Source organism: Corvus hawaiiensis, chromosome 5 (assembly GCF_020740725.1).
Source record: "Corvus hawaiiensis isolate bCorHaw1 chromosome 5, bCorHaw1.pri.cur, whole genome shotgun sequence".
Taxonomy (NCBI): Eukaryota; Metazoa; Chordata; class Aves; order Passeriformes; family Corvidae; genus Corvus; species Corvus hawaiiensis.
The window spans coordinates 9,021,537-9,042,206 of NC_063217.1; the positions used below are offsets into that span (position 1 = coordinate 9,021,537).

General features: G+C 37.0%; 1 protein-coding gene across 1 annotated transcript in view; it reads right to left on the bottom strand.

The window, feature by feature from the left end:
- Positions 1–20,670, bottom strand: part of POLN (DNA polymerase nu) — a 100,883-nt gene that overhangs the window by 63,404 nt on the left and 16,809 nt on the right. Inside the window, exons 6-15 of the mRNA XM_048304689.1 lie at positions 20,109–20,221; positions 18,140–18,297; positions 15,549–15,617; positions 14,084–14,144; positions 13,810–13,874; positions 12,938–13,021; positions 12,440–12,529; positions 10,331–10,387; positions 9,401–9,454; positions 9,096–9,161 (exon numbers count right to left, since the gene is read on the bottom strand). Coding sequence (XP_048160646.1) covers positions 9,096–9,161; positions 9,401–9,454; positions 10,331–10,387; positions 12,440–12,529; positions 12,938–13,021; positions 13,810–13,874; positions 14,084–14,144; positions 15,549–15,617; positions 18,140–18,297; positions 20,109–20,221 — 817 coding nt within the window. The remainder of the gene's footprint in view (positions 1–9,095; positions 9,162–9,400; positions 9,455–10,330; positions 10,388–12,439; positions 12,530–12,937; positions 13,022–13,809; positions 13,875–14,083; positions 14,145–15,548; positions 15,618–18,139; positions 18,298–20,108; positions 20,222–20,670) is intronic.

Consider the following 20,670-nt stretch of genomic DNA (forward strand, 5'->3'; position numbering starts at 1 on the left):
CCTGTCTGCAGCCAGCACACTCCGTGCTGAACTGAAGAGGACACCACGCAGCCAGCAGCACAGAGGGAGCGAGGCTTTCCCCACCGTAAAGCCCGAACAAGAACACTCTTCAACATGGCGGCTTCAGAGTCAGAGAGAAAGAGAAGTGAGTCCCGTGGGACGGAGCTGAGCATGGCGACGGGAGAAAAGAGGGCGGTGCCGCGATTCTGGCGCGCAGCTTAAAAGAAACCTTCTTGCATGCCGTGGTAAGAAACTGTAATACCACAAACTGTTTGTCTCTTTAATCCATTTGAAGAACATGGGGGGGGGGGGGTGGAGAATCAACGTGTGCCTATGAAGTTTGTGAAGAGTGCCTATGCCAGGCTATATAGAAGTAGTAAGAGGCTGTTAGAGACTTGTGGCGAAGAAAAGCCTCTGTGTGCAGGCCAAAATAACTTATCCTTAAAAAGATTAATAACCCCATGTGATGGCCCGTGTTCTGTAGTGTGAAAGAACTGTGAAATTCTTCATGGGAGAGATGTTCTACACACAGCAGACTGTTTGTTTCCGGGCGGGTCTGCTATTGGTGGCAGTTTGGGAACCACGTGCAACTGAAGGAAAACCCTTTTTTCCTTAAGCATAAGAGAGAGACTTTTCAAGAACTGCAACACTGACTAACATCCCATGTTCTGTTATCCCTTGTGTGAGCTGGGTAAAAGGAGAGAAGTGCTGGAAAGAGGGAGGGGGGGGAATTTACTTTAATTTTGTTTTGTTGTTTTCTCTTTACTTTTAATTCTGTTCGTAATAAAGCTCTTTCATTGTACTGCAACTGTTTAAGGTTGGTGCCTGCTTTGCTTTTCTCCTAATTCTTATCTCACAGAAGGAAAATAAGTAAATAATGAATATTTTGAATCAAAACCACTACATTTAATTAGTGTTTCCGCCCGGTTTCAAACTCAACCCGCTACAGAACCACTAATTTTTTTCCACTGTTGTTCCCAACTTGAGAGAGCACCTCCAAAACTGCACAAAGTTTCCTGAGGCTTTATGAAAGATTGCTGAGGAAATAAAGAATTGGCAAATTTTCCACTTCTTGGCACAGAAACAAAAATTGTCAGCAGAGAAGGATGAATACAATAGGAATGTAGAGCTACTGAGATAATTTTCTGTATTTCCTTGGAATGCCAATGACAAAGCTTTAGAAAATCATTACTGTGTGAAAACTGGACTATCCAAGAAGTCTCTTTTAATCTACCTAACTTCTGATCTTCTCCTATAAACCATTTCTTTTTATCTTTCTGCATTTCTGTCCCCTTCATTTTTGTCTTGTCAGACCTCTCAGATCTTTTCATGTTTTCTGAGACACGAATTGGAAAAAGATTGTACAGTAGAATATTACATAGCAAAATAAACTATTTAAATGCTTTTGCTATGTTAAAACATAATGAAATCTATGCTGACATCAGAGTTAAGACTGTATTTTGTCCTTGCAAAAAGGAATTCAGATATTAGAGAAATATAGCAACACTTCTCTCTTTTGAGAGCTTGTAAGACAAGACATAATTCGTGTGTCTGAGATTTTTATTTTAACTGTCCTGTCAGAACATAAGTCTCCAAGCTCTGAATAGTTCCTAAAGTGTATACCTTGAACAACTCCCTCGAATGGAGTAATTCATATGAAAAACAAAAAAAATCTTCAGGCAGAATTTCTCAAATATTAATCAATTCACAAGAGGTTCCAACAGAAAACTTAAAAACAAATAGACACACAGATATTTAATATAAGGATCACATATATATTTGTGCATATTGCTGAATATTCAATTTGAGCTACTGCCTTATGAATGAGGACAGTAAAATTTACCTCAGTAGGACATGGGCTCCATGAAACTCCTCAGAGCTTACAGAGGTACAGTGACTCTGACCAGTGGAAACATCAGGGCACGCTGCATATACCAACCTCAGGCATAAGAAAAGTACCCAGCCAGGAGTTGAAATGTGAATAGATAAACAGTAGCAGAACAAAGATTGTGACAGACTATGAGGGAATGGCACCAATTGTTTCCTGTAACCTAAGCACCATGCTAGTATTGCTCTTAAACTATTCTCAAATTACATGGAATCAGACTTAATAAAATTCTAAGAAACACAACAAAGTGCGTAGATTAACTTACGTAACAGAATACTTCAAGTAATAGATATTACTATAATTACTTCACTTTAAAACACCTTTGAATTTGTAAGGTCGTGAAAGCTACACAAAACAAGTTTTTTAGCAAAGATGATACTAATTTTGATTCTTCTTAGCTCTGTGCTCCAATCATATTAATATTATGGAGAAAAATAACCTGGCAGTAGCACTAGTATTCCAAGATGAATTTCTAAAACATGATCATAGCTTTGGCTTTTACCTGTAGCATTCCCAAAACATTGCTGGCAAAGGCCATTTAAAGGATAAAATAAATCAGCATATAATCAACAACCTTAACAATGCCCACTTATAGCAGTAAATGCTCAAGTGCTGACAATTTAATTTATACATATAGGATTGAAATATATCATCTTCTAATTTTAAAGAAACAAGTGGAAGTATGCAGTGCTGTCATCTCTCTAGCATAGGAAAATTTTAGAGGAACTTTTTTTCTCCCATTTCTACAAATTTAAGCTTCTCTGAGAATTTCTTTCGCCAGAAACTAAAGGACAGTTGTGGAGGCCAGCAAGCCTACGGTACAAGGAACTAAGAGAGTCAGCTGGTTAGACAGTCCCTGGTACCAGAGAATCCTCCCTAGGGTAGGGTGACCAGAAAGGCTTCTCTCAAAATGCTTTGCCCTGCTGCGGTAATATACCCCAGTTCTGCTCCCTTGGTTGGCTCGTGAGCCTCTCCGCCCCCTTGTTACCTTATTTGTCCCACGCCATAGAAAGTCCTCCACTCCAGGTTCCCCCCACTGGTCTTTGCCCCTGGAATCCTTCACAGTGTGGAAGCAATAAACTGCTCCTGTGGAGCTCTATGCAAAGCCCCTTCCTGCCTCTTTGCCGCTGACCCGTATTACTGAAGCTGTGCGTGCGTTTGTGTGCGCGTGTGGGTGTGTGCGGCTGATGCTGCTGAGCGCCTTCGCTTTGGAGACGCTTCTGGAAGATCGCAGCACCTCGTGCTCCAGCACAGAAGCTGCAGAGCCCGGGATAGCAATAGACAGTGAAGGAGGATTTCAGCCTCCATAGCCAATATTTCATAATGTGCTAAAACTGATTTGGCCAATATTTTTCCAAGTTGTATAGAATCTTTCATTTTTGAACTGTCAATTTTAATTGCTCTGTTTGTTTCTGTGCTTATGTTTAGCTTGTAGAAGAAAAAATGACAGACTATCTTACCCTGCATAAATAAAATGCAAGTATATTTTATGCTATTACTACAAAGAAGCAGATTTATACTGTCTGCACATTACCTTTCTTTAAATAACACACAGAACAATTATAAAGATAATCCGAAACAGAAGAGGACAGGATTGAACTGCTTGTTTCTACAAAATTACAGCCCAGATGATGCTACAAGCTTTACTGAGCCAAATTATGCTATAAAATTTTGTCCATGTATTGGATACACCACACTCACCATAAGATAAATTAATCTATACAAATCAGGAGCATTACAAGAGAGAATGCCAAAGATGTGCATATATCATAGAAAAGGACACTGTAGTCCAGATGCTGGGAGAACAAGGGTCTGTAATGAAGAAACCTTGTTTCTGCATTTGGGTAATAAATCAACACAATGATGTTCTAGAGCATCAGATATGAGCGTTATGATATGACCAACAGTGACCTTCTATACTACAGCTGTCACACTAGTACCTAAGAACTTTCTATTGCAATGTTAAGGTAGTGTAAAATTTCATCCTGAAAATGTAATTGGACCAAAGTCTTGTCAACATGCCCATTCAGTCATTTTAAAGTACAATTTTCCTGTCATAAAACAAACTGTGATGAGTGAGGAAGAGGAAATAGAGAACTTCTGTCTCCAACACTGTAAATACAGTTTCTTGAAGCCTTCACTAAGATTACTTTTAAAAAAACTAAGCAACAACAAAAGAGACTATAAAAACATCATGACTCTACTCATAAAATGAGATACTATTTTAGCGCTATTAGTGCAGTCATAATCACCATATGACTCAAGAGTGTTTATTGGAATAAACATACTGAAAAGAAATATGGCACAAAAATATGTTCTGAATGCAAAAAATACTCAGAGAACACCAACCAACCACAACAATCAGCATGCATACTCTGGCTTTCTCTAACTGCACGTCAACTCATCTGAGTGACAGGGGTCACTAGACTGACTAGAAAATACAACATTAAATTGCTTTAATTCAAAGGCCCAAGAAAGCACAGACACATTCTCGTATCTGTTAAGATAATCTACCCTTGTTTTAAGCAAAGCCCACATTAGCCTAGATGATATTATAGAAGACTTTGGACTACATATATATATATATTTGTATATTTGGACAATTTATATAGAAGACTTTTTACATGAACCTGTGATGTGTCTGACGTGTCTCTATCCCCAGTGCTTTCCAATAAACATACGTAAAAAAAAATAGCTAACACATTCCAAGACCAATGAAAATGTAAGGCCCATACCATTTGTCCATCTTAAATAAATATTCTTCTCAGTTGGACAAAGTATGAACAAGTTTACAAAAATCTTACTCTTAGCAGTGCAGTTGCAAAAGCAGCCAAGGCCTTGGCTCATTTCAGGGGAGGGGGTTAAAGAAAAAAAGCAAAATGCAGTCATATCCCTGTTCCTAGACTTGGTGTCTGGCTCCTCACATTGCATCAGCCTCTGCCAAACCTTCTAAAAGCTGTGAAAGAAAGGGGCAGGGATAAAACAAGACACTGTAGAATCTCATCGCAATTGAAACACCTTGTAGAACATTTCTGCTGGAATCTGAGTACAGACTTCAAACTTGCAGAAAGAATATTTGCAGTATCACACATCAGCCTGTAGCCTTAATGAGGCCTTGGACAAAATGCCTGAAATTTGAGAGCTGTCACAACGGCTTCGGTAGCACGATTCTGTCAGACCACCCTGCTAGGAGTGAGCATGTGGGGATGTCAAAATGTAAAACCTATTGGGATTCTGCTACAAAAGGGAGATAAACAGGCAGGATCTCATCCACACTGTCCAGAAATAATCCCAAAACTACCTCAAAACCACATTTCCATTTTACCTCAGAGAAAACTAGTCTATTCACTCCAAAAAAACATAGCCCAGAGGGGAAATAACACAGATACAGTATGGATAATCAGAAATACTGGTTTGCTAAGTTAATTGAGAGAACAGACTTATTTTGGATGGCAGTTGCTCAGAGGGGCCTCTACTTCAAGGGATTGTCTCTCCCCTTAGAATAAAAACCAGATGGGTAAATTCATTATTCATATTCCAAACACTACTTGCAACACACATTTTCTAACAAACAAGCATGTAATTCTCTATTGTGCATTCACCACCAGAAAATCTTATATCTGTTGAAGAGACTGAGATACATTCAATATTTCAGGTTCTTTATGATCCTTCCTTAAGCATGTTAACATTCAATATGCCCTAATTAGTTTCCCTTTCAAACTACATTCCTGATTTCCAAACTATAGGCTAACATGCTTCTTTGACTGATAGGTTAAATTATTTTATTTCTTTGCCGTTTTTGACAAGCTGTAAAAGCATTTTTCCTGAGGACAAATAGGAATGCTTTTTTATTTTTTTTCCACTTGCTCCAAGAAGGTGAAAATTTTTATTTATCTTCAGCATAACTTTTTGTTACTAAAAGGAAGGAAATGCTCCCTAAAGGCCACCACTTTATGCTTCTTAGTTTAATGATACAAACATCTTCTGAAGTAGAGAAGCATAAACTCATTAGCAGCATTTCAGTTCTCCCTGCTGCAGAAGCCTGGAGGAAAGAAATCTTAATACAGAATATCTGATTCTAGCACTGAAATTTACATCTTAAACCAAATTGTAACATCTAATTGTATGCAATCTTTACATCTCAAGTTAGGATTTCTCTCTTTTCATTCTGAAAGGGGCTTGATCTTAATTGGGTTTAAGCTTTTCCACTCATGTCTTGACTTATTTCTGCTTTAAAATATGAGAGGCTGAAAAAATGTATTTCCAGGTGGGTTTGGAGAACATAAACAAGCTTTTATGAAGGTCATAAATATATCTAATAGGAAAGTTATCTATGAGCAATATAAAAAAGAGAATCCTAATGTAGACAAGACTAATATATTTATACAAAAGCTATTTGAAAATAACATATTCAAATATTAAACCTAATTAAATTCCCCTAAAAGTCATAAGCAATCCATCATAGAGAAAAAAAATAACTACCCTATGGATACATTATAAAATAATTTGCAGGGTTTATATTTACTTCTATGTTTCAGATACTCAGGTTCTCCAAGAGCAGCAAATAGACACCTACAATGCAATCACTGGAGACTGCAAGATCAAATGTATCCCTGTTTAACAATAATACATTAACACTGTTATTTGTGAAAAACATATGATTTATACAGCACACATATCGTAGAAGAAGCAGCCAAATGAGAAGAAATGAAGTGCACAGTTAAACTAAAGTAGATGAACACATGGAGAGCCACTGAAGTAAAGTGCTGCTAAGAAACCCCCTCTAAGTTGCTACAACATAAAAGTCATAAAAATTCATGTGAATAAACTTATCTATTGAGAAAAACCCACATAAAGCCAAAAATATACATCATCTGTATATCAAATGTGGAACTGTCTGAAAGAAGATGACAGTAGAGTTTATCTGAAAAAGAAATACTGCTCTGTATCTAATGTTTAGTCATTTCCCCTCAAACCTGTAAGTAAATCCCTCCTGGACTCCATTAAATGCCTTAAAGGAAAGAGGACAGATAGATCCATTACCTTTACAAAACAAAAGAAAGAAAAAGAAACCTTTGTTTGGAATCCCATCTCTCAGAAGCACTGTAGAATATGGGATGTTTTTCCATTTGAATTCTCACAGTATCTGATTCACGCTTATCTTTTGCTTTAATCCCTTGTTAAAGCATTTTAAAACAGTTAAAAATAAACTACCTCAGCAAAAATTCAGCTAAAATTTGACATAATATCATAGTAACTGCAGAAATATCTCCAATATTTATGATTTCTGGCAAGAATCTTCCCAATCCTTTAACACTTAGCAAAGTGACTGGGCACTGCAGTGTATCTTCTATATCAATAAGTGATTCAGAAACAGATGGTATAAGTTCCATAAACATTTCAAACAAAAAAAGCCATGCCAATGTTTTTCCTTAGAAGGAAAAGGCAGCCTTAGGCAGCCCTGGATGCTAACTTTAGCAGCATTATTTTGAAGAAAATCAACTTCTAAGAAAAATAGATTCATGTCCTTTTCATTATGATGGGCCAAAGATCACTTTGTGTTGTATGTGGTTGTTCAAGACAGCTGTCTGTTCAGCTCTGACTTGGAAATGCCTGAGCATCACATCAGAGACTTCAGCAAACTGTGACCTTCATGATCATCTTTTCCATTTTCCCATCACTTTCTCCCATCTGGTTGCATGAGAAGAGAGAGCAGCAGTAACACTTCCCCATTGTGTTGTTAATTCAGAATCATTGTGTTGTTAATTCAGAATCCTAAACACTGATTTTTGTTCAACAAAAGAGCACATGCACTTCCTATAAATTGTTTGGTGACAAACTGTAAGGGAATATGGACCATGAGGGTAGGAAGATGTAAATGAAACCTGAACCGTGAAGACAGGTGAAGGAAGAGCTAAGGAAGTCACCAGTATGGTGAGGGTGAGAACCCCCAGGATGGGTTTCTGTCAGAACTCCGAAGTCATCACTCCAGGCAGGACTTGCCAGGAACCACATGAGCCCATGCATGCAAAGTGGTCACAGCTGTTAAAGTTTACATCTCTGCTCCCACACAGAGCTGTGGAAGACCGTGGACTTTCTCCCAAGATTGCAGAAAGCTCCTAATGCCATTTGTACCCACAAAGCTAAAGGCTGGGTCCTGCACAGAGATAAACAGTACCCAAATCTGCACGGATAACAAATGACAACACTTTGGGGCACAAGTTAAAGGGACAAGGACCTCACAGATTCCCTCCAGCCTTCATGAGCCAAGTCCCATCTCTGCATCTGCTCCCAGTCATCCCAGGGCCAGAGGCCAGGTCTTTACTAGAAAAGGCCATGATTAAACCAAACAGAAACTTTCCCCAGTCAGGCAGTCACTACTTTTCTTCTGCTGTTCTCTCACCTACGCCTTGAGCCCCTGGAGCTCTGCAGCCCCATCTCCTCTCACACCAGGTCCTGCACTCTCATCCATGCAGCCATGGGCTGTGACAGAGGGGAACACAAAGGTCTCACCAGTCTGTACAGCCAAAGCACAGCGTGCATCACAAACACCAAGAGAAAAGGGATCATAGAATACATTCAAATATGTCCTTAAAAGACCATTTTGTGGGGGAGAAAAAAAAAAAAAAAGATAACCCAAGCCCTCAGCAGTCCAGAATATCAAATAAAACACATTTCAAGCACAAGCATGTACATGGAGATCATTATAGTCAAAGACATGAGAGGAAGCACAGAGCCCAAATGTCACAGTCATATAAGCAAGACTTCCAGAGCACCAGCATTGCCAGCTGAGCCCTTTATTGCTATGAGGCCTGAAGCCAAATTCCAGAAGAAGAGAGCGTCCCTTTTTTCTGTAACACCCACCTTCCAGGGCTCACTGATCCTTTAGAAGGAGTGGTTCATGAACACCAGGAATACATGACAAGGAAGTATTGAGGGTACATGCATTGCTCACAACTGTATTCCTCTACTTCAGGTAATAATGTTAATTCTGATCCATAGATAACACAAAATATTTGTAAGAACATATGTCCTAGAGTAAAATACCCATTTAATAAGCTTTTTCTGTCCATTTAGATACAATACAGCAACTGCTAGACTTGCATGAAAACAAAGATTTCCTGTGTTAAAAAATTACATATTTTGTTCAAGTAATATTAATTTTTCATTTCAATTAAAATGCAAATCTTCCAATAAGCTCACTTACAGGATGTTTGGATGAAAGTCTGCCAGTCACAGTTCCTGTTTGATTCCAAGTAGAGGAAATAAATCCCTTTAATCAAGTAAAATAAAAAACAACAAAAAAATGAAGACACAGTGCTAAATTTTATTTAATATAAGTATCAAAATTAAGTAATAGAAATAAAAGTAATAAAAATTCACTGCAATCAAAACAAGAAAATAAAAAAGAAATACTTTTAAAATTACCATGTATAAAAGTTCTTAAACTGTAAACACTGCAATCACCTCACATCTTTTTAGGACTTTACAAGCTACTGTATATATTTCTACCTTTTTCATGCATGTTCGCAGTCCATCCACATAAGTTGATTTCATCTTATGAACCTAAAATACAAAAAATTTAAGATAGATGTTTATTTATAAAAATAAGGAATTTTTCAAATTAAAGATCCTAATTTCCAAATGCATCTTGTTTGTAGACTTTTCTTTTTTAAAGACAGTTTTATCCTAGGAAATAATGGATTTATACTCACTAATAGCTTAACCTATTCACATAAGTTAGGTAAGTGCTTGGTTATAACCTAAAGCCGGGGCTTTGCAGATACTATTAAATGAACTATTGGAATTTATTATTTTACATCTTATATCTCCAGCTCAATAAAGTACATGCAAACAAACACACACAAAAAACCACAAACAAATTATAAAAAAAAAAAAAAAATCTGAACCAAACACAAACCCACACTTTTAAACTTTTTTTTTATTTTTTTTAAATTCTTGGAAGCTCATTCACTGAAAATGTCAAGATTAAGTGTGGGAGCAGACTAACTAGTTCGTTTTGGATTTTCAGGTGGCTCGTCACCCCAGAATCCCCTACAAACAGTTATCTCCTTCACTTTATGCAAAGCATTTCTTCAGAACTCAAAAAATAAATGTTTTGCTCTAAATATGCTCTATAGCACTACACAAATTTAACAGTATTAATTATTAAGAGAACACAAATTTAACAGAATTAACATTATTACCTGAAGTTTTCCAATTGTTTTTGCAACCAAGTTGTTTGCTAGCTATAATCTAGCATAGTGCAAAACAACTATAAACATTTAAATTTAAAACTCTTAAGAATACTGACTACAAATTAGTATTTGAATGAATTTTCACTAGAGCCAACTTATTTATTTGTTTAACTATGAATATGTTATCTGCCTTGCTAAATTTTGCTTCAGTGCAGCTACACTTTGTGAAAAAATATCAGCTCACCTGGCGGTATTCTAAAATTATCTTAGGCAAAGGGTGAAGATCTTGCAATTTATTTAGCTGCAAAATCAAGAATGTGAATTACTGACATACTTTTCTTTAAGTTATATTATTAAACAAACCTTAACAGAATACATTTCGGAGGAAGAAATTTTCTTGACAAGCTGAATGGACAAAATACTGGCTGATGGATGATGTCCTACAAGCAATCCCACCCCAGACCCAAGGAAGCCTCCTTTCATTCCTGCCTTCTTTAGGAAGGCTGGAGATTACTCCTCCCCATTTCATTTTCACTCCTGTCCCAGACAGGGACAAAAAGACTCAGACACAAAAACTTTTTCACAGAAACTTTGAAAATATTGGGGTGTGATGTGTGTGTTATTTATGGCCTTTTGTTTATTTTTTGTGCTATGCAGCATTAATGCAAGAGAGAACACAATAGAAGTAGACAAAATAATACATATATACACACATACATATTTATACACACACAATCCAAGAGGAGAATTTCTCCTGTTCATGCTTTAATAAAAGTTCCAGGAAAACTTCAAGAGAAATTGGAATTGTCAAATTAAAAACCAATAAAATAAAGCATATTTATGATTACTTTGATTGGAAACTGCCAAAAATTCTGTTGAGAAAAAGAATTAAGTTATTAAAATAGAGATTGGATATTTATAGGTACAACAAATAAATACCTGGAACTACAATAGTCCAGGGTGAAAAACAGATACAACTACACTACAATGTATCTTTAAAAGCATAAGGGTTTTTTTCTTGCTACCAGGGAGAAACAACATCTTAAGATTAATTGTCTACTATTTATCTCCTGGAAGGCTTCATCCTACCTTTCTCTAAATAACCAAGTCTCAGCAGTTGTTGGAAAGTGAGTACTGGACTACATAAAAGTATTGGTTTGATTACAGCAACAAATCTTACGCCCCCACAAAAAGATGACATTAATTCTATTTCACTGATCCCTCCCCTTTCCCAAGGCTCTCTGTCACTCTCCAAGATTACATGTTTGATCTATGAAACCTCCTTCTCCTTGAGTAGTGTGTGGATTTAATGGTTATACTGTTGAGGTTACTGGAGATCATATTTGGTAGTTCAGACACTTGACTGAAAAGTGGAATTTCCTCCTTGAGAGATAAATGTTAACCCTTCTACCTTCCCCAAAGACATTCATGTTCAGCAATGAGTTGAGCACTTTACTCTAACTCCTGTGTAAACTGGAGCAATACAGTTGTGGCACCGAATCAGAAACAGGTGCAGCTGCATAGAGGCTTTTTCTCTTCTAAAAAGAATCTCCATTGCTATTATTATATAACAAAATGATTTTTTTTTTTTAAATGATCTGACAAGGGGAGCAAGAGCACCCCCAGTCAGTTTGCAGATGACACCAAATTGGATGGAAGAGTTGATCTGCTGGAGGGCAGGAAGGCTCCACAGAGGGATCTGGACAGGCTGGATCAATGGGCCAAGGCCAATGGTCTGAGGTTCAACAAGGCCAAGTGCCAGGTCCTGCCCCTGGGTCACAACAACCCCTGCAGTGCTACAGGCTGGGGCAGAGTGGCTGGAAAGGGCGCGGTGGAAAAGGACCTGGGGGTGCTGGTTGAGAGTGGCTGAACATGAACCAGGTGTGCCCAGGTAGCCAAGAAGGCCAAGGGCACCTGGCCCGGCTCAGCAATAGTGTGTCCAGCAGGACCAGGGCAGTGACCATCACCCTGTACTCAGAACTGAGTACTGTGTTCTGTTTTGGACCCCTCATTTCAAAAGGGAGATTGAGATGCTGGAGTGAGTCCAGAGAAGGACAACAGAGCTGGAAAAGGGTCTGGAGCACAAGGCTGATGAGGAACAATTGAAGGAGCTGGGGATGTTTAGCCTGGAGAAAAGGAGGCTCAAGGGGAGACCTTCATTAGCTGCTTTGTTTCTCCCCATCATACAGGGCAACTTTCTTTTCTGGCACAAGTAATTGTAGCACAAATAGTACAATACAAAAATAAATCAAGATCATTAGGAAAACTTAAGATAAATTCCAATTTCACTGGAATATAACTCAGAAGCCTTGCTAAATCATGCAGCTGGTTTTAAAACCCTTCCCCGTCTCACCACAACTTCTGAGGTGGATACAAGTTGCTGTATTTCAGTTCTGTGAAGTTTCTCACACAGCATATGCAGCTTTAACTTATCAAATAGTACCTACAGTAAGACAATAAATCTTTCAGTGTTTCAAGTGTTAAAATAGAAAGAAAAATTATTGGGTGCTTGAACTTACACAGAAAACAAATTTCAAGGTAAATAGAGTATACTGTAGCAAAGAGAACTAACACAGTATTGAAAAGACCAGATCTTTATTTTTGAGCTACTAAAACAGTAATATATTTACTAAAAATAAATACAGAATTTATGTAAATACATTCAAATACAGATTATTCAACATTGTCATATTCATGAAAAACTGATAGGTCCTTCATTAACATCGGAAAATAAGATAATATAGAAGGAAATCATTCAGAAGTTGTAAGGATACATATACTTAACAGTTGTTCGGTATCAGTAAATTTATAGAACTTACACCTCCTCAAGTAGAAATAGTACAAATATTACCTCTCGGAGTTGACAACTGCTGGTCAAAAGGAATCGTTCTCCAGCAACCTCATGAGCTTCCTGTTCAAGCTCCTTGAGCCGCAACTATAAATTAGGACATCAAAATTATTCTGTTCACATTAGGACATCACAAAATTATTCGCTACTTCTAAGGTTAATGAGAATATTGGACCTTTATTCAGAAATGGAGTACTTGATACTGTGTCATCATTGCTGGCTAACAACATTTGGTTGAATAGATTGCTTATATACTCCTTCATTTTTATTTCTTCATGATCTGGGAAGGGGATTTATTGTAGTAAGAAGTACCGACATTTGTGGTCAAAGAATTTAGGTTACTGAAGCCTATAGAGATCTGTGAGAAGCAGAGCTATACAAATTATTCTGATAAATTAGCAATCTATCGGACCACTATGATTAACTAATCAAATTTTATGTTACAAAGTGAGATTCTCTTGTAGCTATTTTTATCAAAGAACACTCATTTAAAGAGTGTATTGTTCACAAAAAGAGGGAGAGAACTCTATCACTTCTCAGGAAGACAGTTACTGGAAACTGTAGGTTCAGAAAGAGTCATTACCATTTTTACTCTACAACACATAACCCAAAAGGACCTGTGCATTTTGCACTGCAATTTCAGTTCTGCAGCAAGGCTGATGAAGCAAATGTGTCATTTTTACTTGCCTAAATAAATAAGGAAGTACCCTAAAATGTAAATATAATTAGTTTTATTTGTAACAATATACTAAAAGCCCCAAACTATTACATAAAATATGACAAATGTTCCGTCTATTTTTAATCAGTTATCCTCAGTAAATGCACAAAGATCATGCTATACAACTTCCAAGAAAAAATATTAATACAAAATTTACCCCTAGGATCTCTGATGTTTTTTTCAGTTCTTGTTTGTTCACATATATTTTGTGTGTTTCCATCACTGTAAATACAATTTTAGGTTAAGAACATTTATAATTGACAATTTCAATCTTACATGCTTCTTAGACTGTAAAATGGAAACTCAAACTCACACAGCTGTTATGAGGCTAAGATAGCATTTCGTATTCTGAGGAATTACATCCCCCTTGAGCATAGTCAGCAGCTGTGTGAAAATAGTGAAGATTCATATTTTGAACTGAACTTTCATACCTGCCAGAATTTTGATAAGTGGAAGCTCTAATGTGCAAAATAAGTTCCACAAGCCTTGAGCCTGTAAAGTAAGATATAAATACATTCTTCAGTACCAGCTAATTTTGATCTTAAAACATACCCTAGTGTCATTAGGTGAATGCATTTTCCATTGAGGAGTATTTCACTTTCTGTACATTCCCTTTTTGCACGACAACACTGTTTGTGGCATGAAGTACTACTTAGTGTAAATCATAGTATCTAAATGCTGTTACTAGGAATTCTGCAATAGTAACCATTTTGTACAAGAATGCTAATAAAGAAAGATATATACCTTTTTTTTTTTCTTAACAGCTTATTTTTAAATCAATCTTCATTATAATAGGACACACAGTTATCCCTTTTCCTTTGTTCAGCTGAACAATTAAGCAAATATTCATAGTTCATAACTTTGTTTTCATTAGGAAGAAAATAAGAGTTGATAGGGTTATGCTCCCAAATTAGTTACAGAGAACAGAAAGTCTGTTTTTTCTCTAACCACTGAAGCAATCTGACTTTTCTAAAAACTCTTGTAGGCTGGATCTCGGTGTTCCTGTGCCTTTGGTGTTTCCCTGCTGCCTCCCTTCAGATTGTTCACCATGCTGCTGGGCTACTTGGATATCCACACTTATATGGCTCCATCACCTAATGATCTAAGCCCTACACCTGCTACTAGCAACTTCAAAGAAAATCCCCAGGAAACTGTGATGTCCCCTCCACCAGAACCTAAGCATATCCCTATATCCTGGCACTGTTCCAGGTATATGATCACAGGCAGAAAACAAACACACACACACTAACAGACTTCTTGAGATTTATTCTGAACTGCAATAAGGGGTAAAATAGAATACAATAGTTCACTTGGAAAGGACCTACAAAGACTATCTAGTCCCACTGCCTGGTCAATTCAAGGCTGACTAAAATTTGAAGTATATGATTAAGGGCACTGTCCAAATGCCTCTTAAACACCAACAGGCCTGGGCCATCAACCACCTCTCTGGGAAGCCTGTTCCAGTGTGTGACCAGTGCTTGGCTAACACAATCTAGAACAAAAGATATGCTGAGAGTTTTCATACACAGGTTATACATGGAAAAAAACCAGCTATACTATGTTTTACCTCTGTCAATACTTTTTAGACAGTAACATATAGATTTAAAACACTAAAAGAAAAGTCACAATATTATGAACCTGTCTTGTTCTCAGAATCTTCATTTAATTAACTGTTGTAGAGAAAAAGTTTCTTCTAAAGATTAAGCTTGACGCTCACCATCTCCTTCTAGAAAAAATGGCAAGTTTGATGGGCAATTTATTTTAAATGTTGACTACTAATGTAAACCACTAAGGACTGAAGCATTCTATTATTCCAATTTGAATGAGAAATAATCATTAACTCTCTAATTCGATACTTACATAGTTATTCCTGAGCAAACTCTTTTTATGTCTTACCTTTAAGCCATCAGCAAGGTCCATCATTACATTATAAAGCTTCTCCAAGTTCACACCTAAGTTTTGATACTGATATAAATAAATCAAAAATAAATCAATAACTAACAAAAATATTGCTAACATAAAAATATTTAGACTTTCTTTTTTAATATGTATAAATTGGAAAAATGTGCTTTTCTGTATGCCTTCTGTTAACATTTTAGAAATGTTCTTAGATTTCTGACAAACCCAAATCATTAACACAGCACTACAGATTATGAATATTCCAGATTTTGCCTGTTCCTTTATTTACATTTTGCATCAAGTACAGAGAAATATTTTATCAATAAACTGCCTTTGACACTGAAGTCAGAGTTTTCTTACTACTTGTAAAATGAGGAAAAATTCCCTGCATTTTTCTTTCTCATATAAGTACTGCTACTTTTGTGCCAGAACTGTTCACTTCCTTCCCAGAGGTGTTCCACACAGCACCAGGCCACCTCCTTCAATTGGCTAGAATACCATTTTAAAATGTATGCAAACACAGAGTATGACTATTCGCTCCAAGAACATGACCATTAAAAATAAACTTAATGAAGACTGAGAAACAGCAGGCCCTGAAAGGTAGGATGCAGAGGGCTCTCTTCAAAGCTGAACTATCTAGATCCACTGGTGATAATCTTTGTTCTAAAACAATCTAGTACACACTGCAGTGAAAAGTCATCAACCTCTCTCCAAGAAATGTTGTCCATACCAACTTGTTCTGGAACAAACGAGCTGTCTGTGAAATACAGACCGCTTGCTTGATCCCTTTCTGGAGTGGAAGAGAGCCCAGTGACAGGCTTCAACTGACACCAAGATTCCTCATCAGTAAATGCAGCGATGACATGACCAGCATAATGTTTAGCACCTGTTCCAGCAAATGTTTCAGGGAATATGGACCACGACCACTTCGGCACAGCACCAAATATACAGACAAGCAGCAAGCAGCACATCTTCATGCTCGTGGTGTGTGGGTGAGTTGTGGGCTACAGAATAAACCAGCAGTCATTCCAAGTACTGTGGTGGGTGGACAAGACTAGCACAAGACAAGGAGCTACACTGAAGTAGTGAGGCACAAGATGATGTATCACCACAGATCCCTCTGGCAGTACAGACAACTGCTAGGAATCTACCAGTAAAAACAGAGCAAGAAGATTGAAGAGATAAACCTGGCAAAGAGCCAGGATTCACAGGAAGAACTGGGACTCACTGAGCAAAGAGAAAAGCCAAAAAGGAAGTGTGAAAGTCCAGGTGACAAAGAATAAGGAATGGGGGGAATAAGCACAGGATGTTCCAAGGAGGGATTAACTGGGAATTAAGTGAACAAGTCAGCATAAAGACACTGGAGATGGTTGGAGCAAGGAAACAAACTAGACCTGAAGTAGGACAGGAAGGAAATAAAATTTCAATATTTAACTCAGAGCTGGGAATCAGGATGACAGAGTTGAAAAATAGCTAAGAACAGATGTGATATCTGAAGAACAAAAGACCGAGTCAAGCTAAGGGAAGAGACAAGATTAAGGATGCTGACTCACAGCAGGGCCATCACACATAGAAATAACTATAGATAACTTCTGTCTGTTTGCTTGTCTATTCCCGACACTAATAACTTAATTCATGAAGTATCTTCTGAACAACTGCAGTTTAGAGTGTTTTAAAGTAAACTGGCTCTGGTTTGTCCAGAATGTCTACGCTGATGGGTAGGTGCCAATACTACTGACCTCTGTTCATGCTCTAACCCCCGTTGACATCTGTGGGTTTGTACCCTACAAGTCCTATAACCATGGTGCAATACTTGTTCTGAACAAGCGAGGTCTTTGAAAAGTGAATGGCATCAAACAATCCATTATTTAGACTGCTCTACATCTTATCATTCAAACAACCTCTGAAGGCTAATGTGTCCACAGTAGATTACCATGGCCCAAAACAGACACAAATATTTTGTAACATTCAGGAAATACATTTCAATAGGAATACAGGAAGACATTTGATAAGATATAGGAAGAAATTGCCAGGGCATAACGTCTCAAAAAGTTCATCATGCATTCTCTCACACTGAGAATTAAAATTCACAGATTTTTTCATAAAAGTGCTAGAAGGTTCACATTTGACTCACTGATGTTTCTCAGCCTATGATGTGGTGTCTTTACCAGCTGTGAAATTTAGCAAAATTGTTAATAACAACTAAATATAGGCTACAAGTCCACAGGAATTGGAGAACACAGCATTAGACATTTTGGAAAGGAGAGCTGGAAATAATTTCGCAGGCAGATGAACAGAAAAAGCATAAAATTATATATTAATTAATGTTGTTACTGAACTTTACAGTTTTGAAGGAAAATTTTACAGGTGTTCCTGGAGGATGAGCTCTCATCTTGGTAGAATGCAGTGAAACCTCCCCTTCTCCTCTTTCTTTAGATTTCCAACATGTAGCATTAATAGAATCATGTTCTTCCATTAGAAAAGCATTATCTATTTTATTTTGCAATATTTTCTAAGCAAAAGCAATTCTATTATAATTTCCTTCCCTTTTTAACTCAACCACAAACAACTGAAAACAAACTACTTACAGATATATTTCTCAAAGTGCCTGTATCTGTATTTTCTGTTCCCTTTGAAAAAGGCTTTTCAAAATACTTCTGTATTAAACACTCAAAGGAAGGAACTGTGTCACTGGGGTTTATCAGCCATGCTGCAATCCTTGGATCTAACACGACACAATCGGCAACTACAAAAACAAGTTATTCAAAATATTTAAATTACCTCCCATACTGAAAAATAGCTCTAGAGTTTGGCCCATCTTTCCTGCAGACACACATCAGAAAAGTATTTACTCAAGAAAAATGCTAAGCATTGAATTTGCAGCTCTAACAATCAATATCATGACTACACAGGAGGAAGTTCAGTATTGCATATTTTCAAAGAGTTGTTTTGTGAGGTTGGGGTGGAATTTTTTGGTTGGTTGATTTTTTTCAAGTTTTCAAATATAAGTAAACTTCTGGCTCCCTAGATTTACTGTAAAAACCTCTCTTTCTTAGAACTGAAAAATTTCAAGCTGAAGTTCTTTTTATAAGAGTCTCACTCTGGTACAGTTTTCTTACTGTTGTTAACTTGACTGATATCCACAAAATTGCTATTGGGAATCAGGGAGAGATTTACTTCCAAATAATCAGACCAAGATTGTTAACATATATATACGAATTCACATATGGGTGCACAATGCATCATTTCCAAAACTCAGAACCTTTTGTCTTATAGGATCATATGTGCTTACAGTGCACCCTCATGTTCACATAGATGGATAGGATGGGCCAAGCCCAGGGCTGTTTCACTTCCCTTTGAACTACAATCTCAACATGTGTCCTGCAGCTCTACAAAGAACAGGAGAAACTAATAACTACATTGCTTTGTGATATATTCAAAGATAAACCTAAGTATCCTCTTCAGTAACCCCTAAGTAAGTTCAAATGATGACCTACAGGTACATTTATAGAGAACTCCATGCTACACCTTACCTGGATGCAAATTTTAATGTCCATAATGCAAATTACAGCTTCAGAACTACTCTAAAAAGAATTTTAGGGGTTTTGTTTGTTTTATTGGAGCTTTGTTTGTTTTTTCATAGCAGAAATAATATGTGAGGAAACATCAAGTTTCAAAGTTTAAAAGCCTAGACAAGAATTCTTTTGGTTACCAGAAACTTCAGATTCAAATCCCATGGATCAGGTAGGATCTAACCTATCTAGTACTTCCTCTGTGTGTACAGGTTACAAAACTGTCACTACCACCAGTCCCATTATGGCATTTCCTTCCCCATCTTTCCCATTTCCAGTGCTGGTTTTCATACAGATCTTCACACCAGATTTTGAAAGATCAAGAGTTTACTGTGATTTACTGAAACTTTTCAAATGCTGAGCACAAGTTGACGATTCTCCATAGAGGGAGCCCTCCCTGAAAGGTCATGTGTACTTTTGTAACTCACTCAGCAGTAATTTGATACATGGAACCAAAAAAACCCCCAAAAACTGAAAAAAAAAAAAACCCAAACAAGAGATCATATTTACATCTTATGCCTGTTGTTTGCAGTTGCTTTTAAATCCACAGAGAAGAGTCTTGTAACTATCAAAAAAACAAGGGCCATTCAATGATTTCTAGTTCTGACAACTATGAGCATCTCTGGGATTTTTTTCAGCCTTTCCTTTGAGAAGAGGAAGTTTTTTTCTAGGGAATATGAAACATGAAGTAGTTTGACCTTTTTGGCTACAGTCAGGACTGTGTTGAGAGCTTTTGTTTCCACTGGAAGCTATCCTTAAATTACTCAGTTATTTGATTCCTACTCTGAGAAGAAATATGTTATCTTGATGTGCCAAGCCTCTGGTCACAACCTCCCCCAAGAAGGGTGCTCTTTTTCATGGTACTAAACTCTGTTTTTCAATATATTACTTAACCACCAATTTAGTTATTTCTACACTTAGTGATCTTAACAGAAACACCAATAGCACAGAGATTACAGGATGAGATCATAGATTCAATACTTGCCTTGTTTCCAGCTGATTTCATCACCATAAACTTGAAGTAGAGTCCTCAGGAAATCTTTTGCATTGAAGCAAATTATTGGAACTTTGCACTGTAGCATTTGAAACAACACTTGCCTGCACAGAAGTAGTTCATTAACACACACTATATGCTACCAGATTTAGTCAATCTATTTACTGTTTGTTTAATTAGCACCTAATACTAAACAGTTAACCCATTTCCTTATTCCTATAAGAACAGAATACTGCATTTGAATATTAAATTCTCAATTCAGTAATACTCAAAGCTATGTTCTCTAAGAAAATAAAACATCCTAGCAGATATGCTTTATCACATACACATAAAGAAAACAAATCCTTGTTTAACTCTTAAAGTGCAACCTTAATCCAAAACACCAACTGGCATCCCTGTAATACTTCAATGTACCCAAATAAGATCACAGAGGCTAAACTGATGTAGCATTATAAAACACTGATTTAAAAGTTGCTACACAATCTAAACTGTCATAACTGCCCTGTGTTAATATGCTGTTTAAATCCAAAAGGCTTCTCTTTGTCATGTATTT